This window comes from Tursiops truncatus, chromosome 12 (assembly GCF_011762595.2).
Source record: "Tursiops truncatus isolate mTurTru1 chromosome 12, mTurTru1.mat.Y, whole genome shotgun sequence".
In the NCBI taxonomy this organism is placed as follows: Eukaryota; Metazoa; Chordata; class Mammalia; order Artiodactyla; family Delphinidae; genus Tursiops; species Tursiops truncatus.
Genome location: NC_047045.1, coordinates 39,842,961 through 39,857,112, shown reverse-complemented (window position 1 = coordinate 39,857,112; position 14,152 = coordinate 39,842,961). Strand labels below are relative to the sequence as shown.

General features: G+C 35.3%; 1 protein-coding gene across 5 annotated transcripts in view; it reads right to left on the bottom strand.

The window, feature by feature from the left end:
* CEP57L1 (centrosomal protein 57 like 1) overlaps positions 1-14,152 on the bottom strand; it is a 90,962-nt gene that overhangs the window by 21,791 nt on the left and 55,019 nt on the right. For 3 of the 5 annotated variants that reach the window (XM_033867608.2, XM_019929546.3, XM_033867609.2), the window contains 4 exons: positions 12,369-12,446; positions 12,011-12,252; positions 10,845-10,989; positions 7,738-8,689 (listed from right to left, as the gene is read on the bottom strand). In XM_033867608.2, coding sequence (XP_033723499.1) covers positions 8,471-8,689; positions 10,845-10,989; positions 12,011-12,252; positions 12,369-12,446 — 684 coding nt within the window. In that variant the 3' untranslated portion in view covers positions 7,738-8,470. Of the gene's footprint in view, positions 1-7,539; positions 7,679-7,737; positions 8,690-10,181; positions 10,340-10,844; positions 10,990-12,010; positions 12,253-12,368; positions 12,447-14,152 lie in introns of those variants that run through there. The other 2 variants (XR_012324775.1, XR_012324776.1) reach the window with 2 other exon arrangements.

The window sequence follows — 14,152 nt, the reverse complement described above, 5'->3', positions numbered from 1 at the left end:
TATTCTATAGACGAGCAAATGTAAATACCGTTACATTTAAAATGGGACTTCTATCTGTAGAACATACAAAACAAATTTGAAATGGTATTTCTGGGCTAAACAGTAGTCTGCCACAAGCCATAGCAGGGGATTTCAGAGTATTCCTGGTTTTATTTTATTTATTTTATTTTATATTTATATATTTGTTTATTTAGGCTGCGCCGGGTCTTAGTTGCCACATGCGGGATCTTCCTTGTGGCATGTTTAGTTGCGACATGTGGGCTCTTAGCTGCGGTATGCATGTGGGATCTAGTTCCCGGACCAGGGATTGAACTGGGCCCCCTGCATTGGGAACACAGAGTCTTACCCACTGGACCACCAGGGAAGTCCTCAGGAGTATTCCTATTTTAAACTGGCTATCTCACTTTCCTCTACAACATCTTTCAAATTCATTCCCTTTGAACATTTATTAAGAGCTGGCTTTTTCTTTTCCAAATAACATTTAGGACTATATTTTAAATTATAATTCAGTACTCACAAAGTTTCATGAAACACCACTACCTTCTCTATGTGTGATGCACTCTGATAGTTTCAATGCTATTCTATATTATTTTCAAAATGTTGGTAGTGACCCACTAAACTGATTTCACAATCCATTAATAGGATATGAGCTACAGTTTGAAAAATATTGACCTGGCCTAAGTGATAAGGAAGATGAAGTATGAGGAAACTGAATGGCTTAAATTCATAAGGAAAGTGACTGGCAATCATTTGCATAATTCTGTGCAAGTCAATAATTGGCCTCTGGAATATAACTTGTCTCTATATTATTTTTCTGTTGCAGTCTAAATCATTATTGCTTGACTTTTGCCCCCCTCATTCTCCACTCGCTTCCCATTTACTTCCGTGTTTCATACCCATTCTTTCTACTCATGTCTTTGAATTTGATGCTTGTTATGTGGCAGTACTTGTTTGAGATTACTAGGTGAACTGGTATCTTCAATCAACAAGCCTATAGAAAATTAAGAATCCGAGACCAATTCTGCCATATATATAAAGATAGTGAATGAAGAAATACAAACAGGCCAACTTTATCTATCAATGGTTGAAAACAAAGGTTTGGTAGACAAATATTTTTAGAGCATCTATTCTGTGCTGGTCATTATACCTCTGTGTCACCTATTGCTTTTTTTCCTTGTATGTTTATGTATAAGTCTTATCTCCCCTATCAGACTATAAGCAACTTGAAGACAGAATCCATGTATAATGTGTCTTTGAATCTCCCATAGCAACTAGCAAAGTATCTTGAGATCAACAAATCCTTGATTATTAGAGATCAATAAATACTTGCTGAATGAACAAGTCAAACACACCAATATACAAGTAAAGAACTACCTTGGTTCTCAAACCTCTTCCTCTTAGCATCATAACATCAAAGAAAGCATCATTCTGAGTGCCTGTTGTCTGTGCCCACAAAGAAACAAATAATAAAATACTGAAGTATTCTTAACAAGTGGTTATGTAAAATATGATCACATATTCTTAAAAGATGAAACAGCAGAATAGCTGAACCGGTGCCTGAAACAGCAGTACCTGACCCAATATGGTCACTCCGGATGAGACCCAATATGGTCACTCCGGATGAGACTCCGGATGAGAAATGTAATTATTAAATATTTATTGAGAGGCTACTTGCACAGGGCAGGTATTATGCTAGGTGCTGGGCTACAGCGGTGAGCAAGAAAGAATCTTGCCCTCAGGGAGCTTTCAGTCTATGGGAAGACAAACAAACAAATGATAACAAGAAAATGTGCAAAGTGCAAAGATAGGAAAAATATCCAGAAAAGGCAGCTAAGCCAGAATTCGGAGCAGGTAGGGGTGTGAAGAGGAGGCTTAAAGAGAGCTTCTTAGAGGCAGCAGTTAGTTGAGACCTGAAGAATGAGGGGAAGTTAGACAAGCAAAATCTGTGCAGAAAGTATGGTGGATAACTTCACCTTTATTTTAAAAGATTATTCTAGAAAGCTGATTATACCATTCATAGAACTTTTTATCTTCCTTTGACAGAAAATTCATAATGCCCAACATTCCACCTCCAACCTGGATCCAGTCTCCCAACATTACAGACTGTTGAACTGGTCATTTACAAGTCTTATATTGTCAAAAAAACCCACCTCAGAGCATAAAGTAACAAGAGATCAATTTGCTTCTCTAATATTTTCTGTTAAAACTGTTAAACACATAAGATACAATGGACCGTGCATATATAATAAAAATACATTTCTTCAGTGGGGGTGTACTGTTATAATTCTAATGATTGCCTATGGCATCTAGTAGGCTCTTGCACCAAATGAGAATGCAATGACACTGTACCCATAAGGAGAACACTCCCAAAAAACCCACCAGGAAAAAAATCCACCTGATTCTTTAAGTAAATCATTTACAGCTATACTCAAAACAAACTCTGGTCTAGACAATATTTTAAAACTTTAAATTTGCAATTTTGTTATGTCTAATTCTCCTTATGTAACAAAATACAAAAAAAAAAGGAATTAAAGGAGGAAAGTTACATGAAAATAAGTATGAAGAAAAAAGCTGAGGCATTGGCAAGGTCTATTTAATTACCAAGAAGTGAATTTATTTTCACATCAGTGACAAGTCAATTATTTTTATTTATCCTCATTTTACTTTAACTAAAAGGTGCCATGGCACCCATAAAGAATTTTTTTAATCTCACAGATGCTCTTATGCCTTAGATAGGTTTGTCTTGTTGTACATCTGGGAGTCGGCTTATACTTATCTAAACTTCACATACAATTAAATGTTCTCCGTAGGTACAGCTTTAGTTACAGCTGAATAGAGTTCCAGGAAATCCCATTAGGAGTTTCACTATTTACTCTACACCAACAACGGCAGCTGGTGCATTTTTGGCCACCGTGAGCACTCCTTCCATTGCGCATGACCAACCCACCTTTTCCCCTGAGTTTGATGTCTCACAAGTCAAATTTTAATTTAACTTTTGATGTTTTATCATGGGTTAAGAATACTACTTTATAGTTAAAATTTTATTTTTAAAGTAAGAAGGCTATACAAAAAACTCAGAAATAATTTTCAAGCACACCATCCTAGCCAGTTAGCCCACTGCATTAAGTATCTCCTTCTTTAATCTTATACTGCTAAAAACTGAGCATTTCCCTCCAACCCTCCTACCTTTAGCTACAACCTGATAAAAATGGCTATGTTGCCAATGACCCACACAAGTACAGTTAATTCAAGACCCCAGCTCCTATTTCCAGGATTAGAATAGTCACAATACCTCCTGCTTCAGACACTCAAACTTTCTAGTTTCAGTTTCATTAAAGTTGAGACCTGTCGTGGCTAAAAAGTTCCAATTTCATTTTTTTCAATTTCTGATTAAATAAAAAACAAACAAACCTGTTTTTACTTAAGTGAACAAAATCTATGATATCCTACCGAGTTTCTGCTAGGCAGAGCACAGCTGCGGGGTTGCTACAGCAACTCTTGTACACTGACCATAGACTGCCCCATCCAGGAAGGAAATCATTTGCTCCACCCCCTGAGGAGTCAAAGGCAAGCAGCAGGCTGTGAGCAGAGATACATTTTGAGTTCAGTAATTGTGATCGAGCAATGAGAGACCATTCCTTATTGTCTTTCCTAATAAATGTCACCCCAACAACACAAACTCCAAACCAAGTTGCTGTGTGTGATTATGTATTTCTGCACCATAGTAGGACTATATTCTTTACCCACCCCCCACTAGAAACCTGAGCCACGAAACAAGCCAAAGCAATTTCCTCCCAGGCACATAGAAAAAGAAAAAAAAAAAAAAAATTAGGATATTCTCACTTTTTTGAAGAGTACCTTTTGGCTCTTGCTTTCAGGCTCTAACCCATGCAAACTTAGGTTCTACGACAATTTTTTCTTTTTTTTGGCTACTCAGATTTAACATTTATTGAGTTTTTATTCAGTGCCAACACTTCTGCTGGGTGCTTTGACATGTTATTTCATTTAATCTCACAACAATCCTATGAAGTAGGTAGTAATATAATCCCACCTTTACAAGTAAGAAATGGAGGCTCCAAAAAGTTATTTGATCGCCCAAACTACTAAGTGGCAGAATCACAACATGAACCCAAGTCTCCTAATTCTGAAATCCATGTTTTTTTCTACTACACTACACTGATTTTGCAAGAAATGTCTCAATTCTTAATTGAAATATTCAAGTGTTCTTTAAATGAATTTAATTTCTTATGGTAATTTGTTTTAGTAATACATTTCCAAAAGTAATGACTTCAATACTGATAAATCTATCTGGCCACTGTCCTAAGTGCATAGAAAACAAAGGCACAGAAAGATAGGGCTGCATTAATAGTCCTGGTGAGTTTTTTGCTAAGTATAAACTACAGCACTCACATTCTTTTTTTGTTTTTTTTTTTAAGCATAATTGAATTTTATTTTCTTTTTATATAGAAAAAGAAAAAAATGAAATTTATACATTATTACTGAACACCAGCACATTTTATTATTGATGATTTGAGATGTTTGCTTTGTAAATTAAGACTGAAGGTTAACACACTGGGAATGAGCACTGTAAGCAGATATAGAGGGTGTGTGTGTGTGTGTGTGTGTACTGTAAATATATATATATAATATATAAATATATATTTATATATTATATATATACATAATCTTGTAAGAAAGGAAACAAAGAAATTAGCTCCCATATTAAATATCAAATATCAAGCTTAAACTGGCCTAGTACATAGTTTTCTAGGATTTATGATTATGATTCACTAAAGTTATATGACTTACTAATGTAAAGACCTCAAGCTGTTAGACATATTCTCAAGAAAGAAAAAACAAATGAAAAACAAACAAAAATAACCTACAACAACAAAAAAACAGTGAACTTAGTACAGAGCCCTGTACATAATAAAATGTTTGGCAAATGTTTGTTAAATGCAAAGATCTTCAAGAGTTACTGTGATGCTGGTAGCCAGCCAGTGTCCCAGGTATCTACCCTCTCTAATTAGCTACAACAAAGCCTGCTCTTTTCTGCCTCCTGAGGTCAGCCCTTTGGTGAGAAGGGAAGAAAGGTGCACAATACGAAACAGCTTAAGTGGAATACTGACAAGAGGGAAAAAGAAGCCAAATATACAAAACTAAGAATCTAATTTATCTTATGCTACCCAAGTCCCCTCCAAATCTGAAAAGGCAACTGCTCCCAGGCACTCAGAAATGGGAGGAATGGATTATTGTTTGGGTGAGGTGATCGGCTGGAAAAAGCCCTGAAATATGTTTCAAAATATTCTGGACTACTGTATTCCTGATTCAGGTGGTATGTTAAACAACAATGTGCATATGTCTGCTCTTTGCCTTATTTGATGACATTAACAAAGCAGCCAGTCTAGCAGTAAAGCTGAAGTATCTCTGGAATAGGAAGTGAAGAAGGGGAAAGGGAAAAATCTTCAAACCTTTGAATTAATTTTACTATTTTTTTTTTTTTTTTTGCGGTACGCGGGCCTCTCACTGTTGTGGCCTCTCCCATTGCGGAGCATAGGCTCCGGATGCGCAGGCTCAGCGGCCATGGCTCACGGGCCCAGCCGCTCCGCGGCATGTGGGATCTTCCCGGACCGGAGCACGAACCCGTGTCCCCTGCATCGGCAGGCAGACTCTCAACCACTGCGCCACCAGGGAAGCCCTAATTTTACTATTTTTATAACATGCATCAGGGTTGTTTGCTGTAGTCCTGATTGAAAAATGTATCAATAATCATCAAGTCTTTGTTTTAGTAGGTGTGTAAAGGTCATTTGTTACTGTTATTCAAGATGTAACAATAATGACTTTATCTTTAAAACAGTAGATGGTACTGTGAACAGATTGTCACAGGGAATTGCCAAGACATAGATCAGTCTGGGAGTTGGTGGCAGGAAATTAGAATGAGATACAGAGCAAAGTGTCAACAGCAGCAAGTGTGCATATCTGCCATTTTTTATCAGTTTTTTTTTTTAAAGCAGTGAAGAGGAGACCTGGATGAACAGATCTCTAGAAAAAAGAGAGGAAATTCCTGAAGAATGTATATAGAATAGTGGAATTGGATTCACAAAAGAAGACATCATCTAATGGAGTTAAGTTCAAGTCTTTCCAAACTTGAACACATGCAAAACCTTAATCCAACGTTAGATTTTTAAAAAATGTGTAAGTAACTTCAAATTAATTGTATAAGCCTGTCTTAGCAATTATCATTTATGTTTTTATATATAAAATGACGAATATATTAAGCAAGCATTCAAAGTAGTTTATTCAATGTTCTAATATTATTCTTTAAACGGATGAAGGAAATCAGAAGTTAACACTTAGAAAATGTATGTCTCCCTATGTAAAGAATCAAGATTTCAGTAGAAAACAGTATCACAGAAGACAGCCACGATTCAGTTAGTATGAAGCCAAGATTGCTGAGAAGGTGCAGTTCATGAATCAAAATTAAGGGTAAAATCAGGAAATTGAATGACTAATACCAGAGAGAGGAAAGGGTCTTTGAAGGAACTAAGCAAATATGATCTTGGATAGATTATCTCGGCACATGGCTTTCAAAGGGAAGGACAATGGTTAGGAAAATAAGGAAAAAAAGGAAGACCGTGAAACAAGATGAAACTCTGAGATAATGATGGAAATAACCTGAAGAAACGTCAATTTTAACCTCTGTTCTACAACCACAGTTTCCAAAGATTTTATTTTAGATGATGGTGATTATTATTATTAAAACAAAACTTATGCTAACTAGAACAACTTTACTACTGCTTTCTCATTCTCAAATTCTCTATTTGATTCATTTCTGGTTAATTAGTTTCACCTTCTGTTGGAGTTTTAGGTTTTGTTTTTTTTTTAACATTTATATTGGAGTATAATTGCTTTACAATGGTGTGTTAGTTTCTGCTGTATAACAAAGTGAATCAGCTATATGCATACATATATCCCCATATCTCCTCCCTCTTGCGTCTCCTTCCCACCCTCCCTATCCCACCCCTCTAGGTGGACACAAAGCACCGAGCACTCACATTCTTGAGGAGAAAAGGCAAAGTTGAAAAATAGGTAAGGTGATGAAACTGAGTTTATACGAAGCAGTCTGTGACATCTCTGGGGCTGAAGGTGCTGTAAAGGGAGAGGGAGTGAAAGTGGGTGAAGGACAAATGTACTATTTGAACCAAAGGGAGAGAAACTTTTATCTCAGCCATTAGGTGCTTTCAAGGACAATTCCAAGTATAAATGTGCCGATTTTCAGTCATCTCCCCACTTCAGGTATGGAAAGGTCTTCTAACAGCACCTCTTCTCTCAATGAGACTGAATCTCAGTTTTCCTCCTCCCCCAACAGAGGGTCCACAATTACCCTCTTTCTCCTACACACACTTTTTGGGATTTCCTAGGAGGATATAAGGACTGTCTTTTAAAAAAATTGCTTTTCCTAGCTCCCCAAGATGTTGATCTTTTTATTCTTTCACACCTATAGCTTGAACATCCCCCCAGCTGTAGATAAAGATGTACCTCCCAATTCCTTCGGAATCACCATCTCTTAAACTGCTACCCTATCTTCTGAGTTCCTCACTTCCGTTATGCCTTTTCTGTCAGTCTTCTAGTTCTACTTCAGTTGATGACTCCAGTTCTCTAGTTGCCCCAAAGGATTCTGATGAGAAACCAAATAAGTTCAGAAGAGTTGTACTAGTTTCCATAGGCTTCTGGAAAGATAGGTCAACAAATGTAAATTTATTATAAAGCATATATGTACAAAGAAATCTCTTATGGCACCACTAATCAAAATATCAAAAATATAGTTACAAAGGAGTAAGATCAAAAAAAACAAAGCTAGATTTGTAAAAGAGAATGGGAATAGCAGAGGAAGGCTTCCACAGCTGAGTTATTGTCATCTAAAAATTAAGTAACTATGGGTTCCTATTTGTAATTGTCACATAAAAACTTGGGCTAAAGGCCTCTTCCCAAAGCTTTTCCCTTTCCAAAAAAGAAAAACATTTCCCAGCTCTAAAACAAGATAGGAAGGAAGCACCAGGAAAGTTAAAAGACCTTTCCATACTCTGTTAATTTTGTATTGGTTCTTAAGGTTCCAAGCCTACTAAATGAAAAAGTGTTATGGCACTTGTATCTCAAATTTAACTCAGTTTTAAATATCATCAGTCTAGTATAATTTTTTAAATTTATCTTAAGGTATCTGCAAAGTGAACAATGTTTCTAACACAAGATTAGGTACTTCAGTCAATAAGAAAAACAAGAAAGCAATCATTTATTATTTGGGGCTCTTAGGAGGTCATTAGGCACTAATTTTAAAATATATAATTTGACACTTTATAGAGGCTAGAAACATAATTCAAAATTTCATAAAGGTATATTAAATTAAAACCACTTTAGACAGTTCAAGATCTCACTGACAAAGTTCATTTAAGGTGACAGTTTTGCTACTGTGTTACTGTTCCCACATGATATCATCTCTTCTCAATTTCATTTGAAGATTATGGACTCGTATTGGAGGAAAGTTGCTGTTTTTTTGAGGAGAGTTAGTTAGCAAACATTTTCTGGGGCTATTTTTTATGTTCTTTGATCCTTTACAGTTGCTATCTTCTTTCTGAATAGCTGAAGCTTCACTCATCTTCAAATTCTGAACTTTTTGCTGCAGTTTGCAGACCTGGAGAGAAAAAAATCTAACATTTTAGTCAAAAATATACTTAAAATATACCTTACAGTAGATGGATTGGATTGATGGTTTAAAGATTACATGAAATTAAAAAGTTCGTTAAGTCTTTATTTATTGAATACCTATTACATGCCTAACACTGTGCTAGTTAGACAAAAATATAATGAATAAAACAATCTTTGCTTTCAAAGAGTTTACTGCTCTTATTAGTGAAATCAAAGCATATATGTGACAACTAGAGAATAATTCAAGCCACAATAACTTTGAGTAGGACAAAAAGTATATATCTGAGAAGGCTAAAAGTAGGACAAGATCAATGTGGGCTGGAGAAGCTGAGAGGAAGGAATGTTTATGTAAGATATGAAATGGGAAAAATCTGGAGAACAGGGAGGTGAGAGAAGGACCTTTCAGGTGACACTAACAATAAAGCAAAGATTTGATGCTAGGAATGGACATCAAGTTTATAGAGTCTATATATATATATATATTTTTTTTTTTTTAATTTAAAGTATTCATGAATTTAAAGTACTACTGAATGCCAGTTTAAAAAAAAAAAGGCAAAGGAATAACTTTATCTCATTGAGGAGTATCTAGTAATGATTGGGTAGACAGAATTAAACAAAACTTATAAACTAGTCAAAACCTATTTCTTCGAAGTCCAGTCCATTACTCAATCTTTTTTAAATTTTTAAATATTTATTTAATTAAATTAATTAATTTATTTTGGCCAGGCCACACGGCTTAGCTCCCCAATCATGGATCCAACCTGTGCCCCCTGCAGTGGAAGCGCAGAATCCTAACCACTGGACCGCCAGGGAATTCCCTCCATTACTTAATCTATTTCACTTAAGCACAGCCTAATTTGTAGAGCTGGTCTAGACATTGGCTAAGTATCTGGTGTTCTATTTGTCTAAAAATGCTTGAAATTTTATACTGCTATAGTTATTATGGAATATAAATAATATTTTCAAAATATTATTTATGTACACACTTCCTAAATTTAAAAAAAGTGACTATTCTTCTATTCCTTTCAAGTTTCTCCTGTGTGATTCTAAGAAAGTATACAAGTTATATAATCTTCACCCTAACACAATCATACAAAAATTTTACTTACTATAGACTTAAAAGCCAGTAAAGTGAAAATGTTTGCTTCAAAATTTCATTTCCTTCTTTCTTTCTTTATTGGCTATAGAAGAGTAAAGGCAGTAAAATTCTGCATTCTTTATTACTTTCCTATAAAAGTGGGGAAGGCTTAATTGTGAGGTTAATATATCACCAACTTATATGAATGCTGATTATTCCATAGGCAGATAGCTACATGATATGACCTGAGGGTTCCTGGAAAGATTTTCTCTGCTTTCTGTTCCAGTAGCATAATCGTACTAAGAATGGAGTCATTGTCTTGGGATAAAATATAATATTCCATGATTTTTTCATTAAAATATTAAAACTGTTATGCCATTCTTAGCTGTTAAGAACTTACACACAAGGATAGAGTCCCCCTCATCACCCCTCTAGAGCTAGCTCAGCACAGGTCCCCAGCGAATGGAACACAGCATAGCTTGTTCTGGGAAACTGGAAATAGCAGTCTTAGAGTTGGGGTACTGCTTCAGAAGCCAGGTTTATATATGCACTAGACACCTGTTGACATAAGGGGTTTCATTAAGGCATTAGGGAAGAGAGGGATAAGGGGAAAGAATGCTAAAAGGATAACTGGGAGAGCTGTAAAGCAAATCTAGCCTACCTCTTAATTTTCCCAAACTTATTTTTGAATACATAACTAAACTTTCTTTTCTTTTCTTTTTTTGGCCACACCATGAGGCTTGCAGGATCTTAGTTCTCCAACCAGGGATTGAACCTGGGCCCCAGCAATGAACGGGCTGAGCCCTAACCACTGGACCACCAGGGAATTTCCCATAACTAAACTTCCTTGTTTCCTTTTCTTTGTATTATCTTGGAGAGTTACATAGGAGGCCATGTTATTTCAATGGACAGATGACTCTATAATAAGCCTAAGGGATTCCTATCTATCATCTTTTCTCTAAGCCATACATACAGGCCTCAAATTTGGAAGGTCATACAGAGATATAACACTGAATCCAGATACATTATCTTTTCATTAAAATCTTTTACTAAAGCCTCTTACATTGTCTTGATGCTTCATTAATTTAGAAATTTGTTCTCCTTTAATTTCCATTTTCTTGACTAAATGTTCTAGTTCACATTCTATGTTTTCACAGACTGATTGGCTTTCAGTTTCTTTCATTTGATTCAGAAGGTCTTGGTACTCCCTATGAAAGAAAAGCAAATATCAAGCACTATTACAGTTTATAGTATATGTCTTTGTCACAATTAGACAATATTCTGTTCAATCATAAATTTTAATCAGAGTTAAATATTAACCTTCAAAGACAGTCTCTTTCTGTAGGGTTATCAAATTAAATCTATGGTAATTATAAACAGGCTCTTATGATTTGAGATTAGATATATTTAGAAATATATTAGACTTAGGATCTTAAAGAATCCTAAAAAAAAGGTCTGAATCCTTGATGTTTACAGTTAAATGTAGTAAAATATTCTGATGTCCTTAGCTAGAGGCATTAAGGGACTCTTTTTCATTCCAAGTTTGGAATTCTTAATGTAGAATCTGTGGAAGAATTCCAGCTATAGAAGTATTTGCCTGAGAAATCCCTAGATTTGGTGATAGCCTACTCAAAGAAACACTGCCAATAGAACTAGTTATATCTTCTACAGAGGTCTTAGTTCAACTAGCTGGCCGCCCAAATCACATATTTTCTGGAATTTTTGTTGAATATATATTTAAACTTGAAGCTTAAAATATATATCCCATACAGAATATTGTTTACTATGGATGCTTCAAACGTGTAATGCAGACCAGCCAGAATCTAAAACAAGAAATTGCTTTCCTATTTATCTAATGAAATCATTCATTTAACTAAAAAGATTATAAAAAACAAATGGAGAATCTTTCTTATAAAAGTATTTGTGAGTTACAATTTAAGGTCACCAGACTCCATTTGTTAGAATGACAGAAATATTTGTCTATCAGTTCAGATCTTGGGAATACAGAAACACTTTAAATTGGAAAAAGTAGTAATTACACATAGATAATTAAAATGCAATTTAAATACAACAAATATAATGAAAAATCAATGACAACAAATCTGCAGATCAAAATAAATCCAAATGGCTAAGTAAGACTTTTAAGAATTTATAAGTGGCACTGTTTGAAAGACTGAGAAGAAAAAAAGATACCTAAATATCTTGCTACTTCTTCTGATAAATACTTACATAGTCATTTGGTCCAGCTCATCTTGCATTGCCATCAAAAGTTCAGATAAATTGTTACAAACGGAAATGGACTTTTCTGAGTCAGAAGGTACAGCTTCACATTGAGAAGTTGATTTAGAAGGCTTGTAGAGACATCTAGGTTCAGAAACTTCAGCCAGTTTCTGAAGGATATGTGGCCTGTAATGTTGCATTGTCTGCAGGTTTGGGGTACTTGCATTCCTGGAATGGCCTGCACTGGCAGACTTCGGGGGAAAAGAAATAGCTGAGAACGATTTTAAATAACTGATGGCATTTAAATATCACTTACAACAAAGCCTGAGTTTATCTGACCAAGTATCCTCATTTTTCCCCCTCTCACCTTCTCAGCCACAATAGGCAGTGATCCAAACTTTGAATAAATTTGCTGAGGTGGTCCTCTCTTTAAACATTTAGTTTTCTAAATATTGACAAGGGAAAAAGTAAACAAAAAAATATTTAAAAAGACATTTATCAAATGCAACATTATTAGCCATTAGGAAAATGCAAGTTACAATGAAACATCACTATACACCTATTAGAACAGCCAAAAAAAAAAAAAAAGTGACACCACCAAATGCTGGCAAGGATGTGGAGAAACCAGATCACTCATATGCACAAAATAATGCAGTCACTTTGGAAGACAGTTTGGAAGTTTCTTATAAAACTAAACATGTAGTTATCATATGATTTAGCAATTGCACTTTTAGACATTTATCCCTGAAAAATGAAAACTTATGTTCACACAAAAACCCATACACAAATGTTTATAACTGCTTTATTTGTGATAGCCTAAAACTGAAAACAATCCAAATATCCTTCAATAGGTAAATGGTTAAACTGTGGCACATCCATAACATGGAATACTACACAGAAACTTTTAAAAATGTATTAATACTTGGTGGATTGCAAGGGAATTGGCTGAGCAAAAAAAGCCTCTCAAAAGGTTACATACTGGGCTTCTGTGGTGGTGCAGTGGTTAAGAATCCACCTGCCAATGCAGGGGACATGGGTTCGAGCCCTGGTCACGGAAGATCCCATATACCGCGGAGCAACTAAGCCCGTGCGTCACAACTACTGAGCCCACGTGCCACAATGAAGCCTGTGTGCCTAGAGCCCATGTTCCTCAACCAGAGAAGCCACAGCAACAAGCCCGCACACAATGAAGAGTAGCCCCCACTAGCCACAACTAGAGAAAAGCCCACGTGCAGCAATGAAGACCCAACGCAGTCAAAAATAAATAAAATTTTTTTAAAAAAGGTTACATACTGTATGATTACATTTATATAGCATTCATGAAATAAAATTATAGAGATGGTAAACAGATTAGAAAATGCTAAGGGTTAGGGAGCAGGATGATGTGTAACTATAAAGGGATGGAATGAAGAAATCTTATAGAGGTGGAATAGTGCTGTATCTTCATTGTGGTGATAGTTACATGAATATACACATGTGATAAAACTATATAAAACTACATATACTCACACACACACATACATATACACACACAACTAAGTGAATAAAAAACGATTGAAATCTCCATAAGTTCTGTGTATTGTACCAATTTCAATTTCCTGGACTTTATACTATATTTATGAAAGATGTTACCATTGGGGAAAACTGGTTGAAGATACATGGGACCTCCCTTTATATTTTTTTGTTATCTCCTGTGAATATATAATTTTTCAAAATAAAAAGTGAAAAACAAAAATAGACACTTATGGTTAGGATATGGAACAATGGTAACTGCTGATTGGAACATAAACTGGTCCAATCACTTTGGACATTATCTCGTAAAGCTAAGGTGCATAACACTTATGGCCCAGCATCTTAGAGAAACTCCTGAACACATGCACCAAGAGGTATGTACAAGAAAGTTCTTAACAGTGTTTTTTATAATAATAAAAAGTGAGAAACAAACCAAATGATCACTGAAAGGAGAAAGGAAAAAATATTTTTAGCAATAAAAAGCAGCAAACCATAGGTATATGCATCAATTGGAAGAATCTCATAAACTTAATGCTGAGTGGAAAAAGAAAGCTGCTGAAGAACACGAACAGAATAAGTCCATTTACATAAAGTTCAAAGCATAACCCTAAAACATGTATTTCTTAGGAATACTTATTT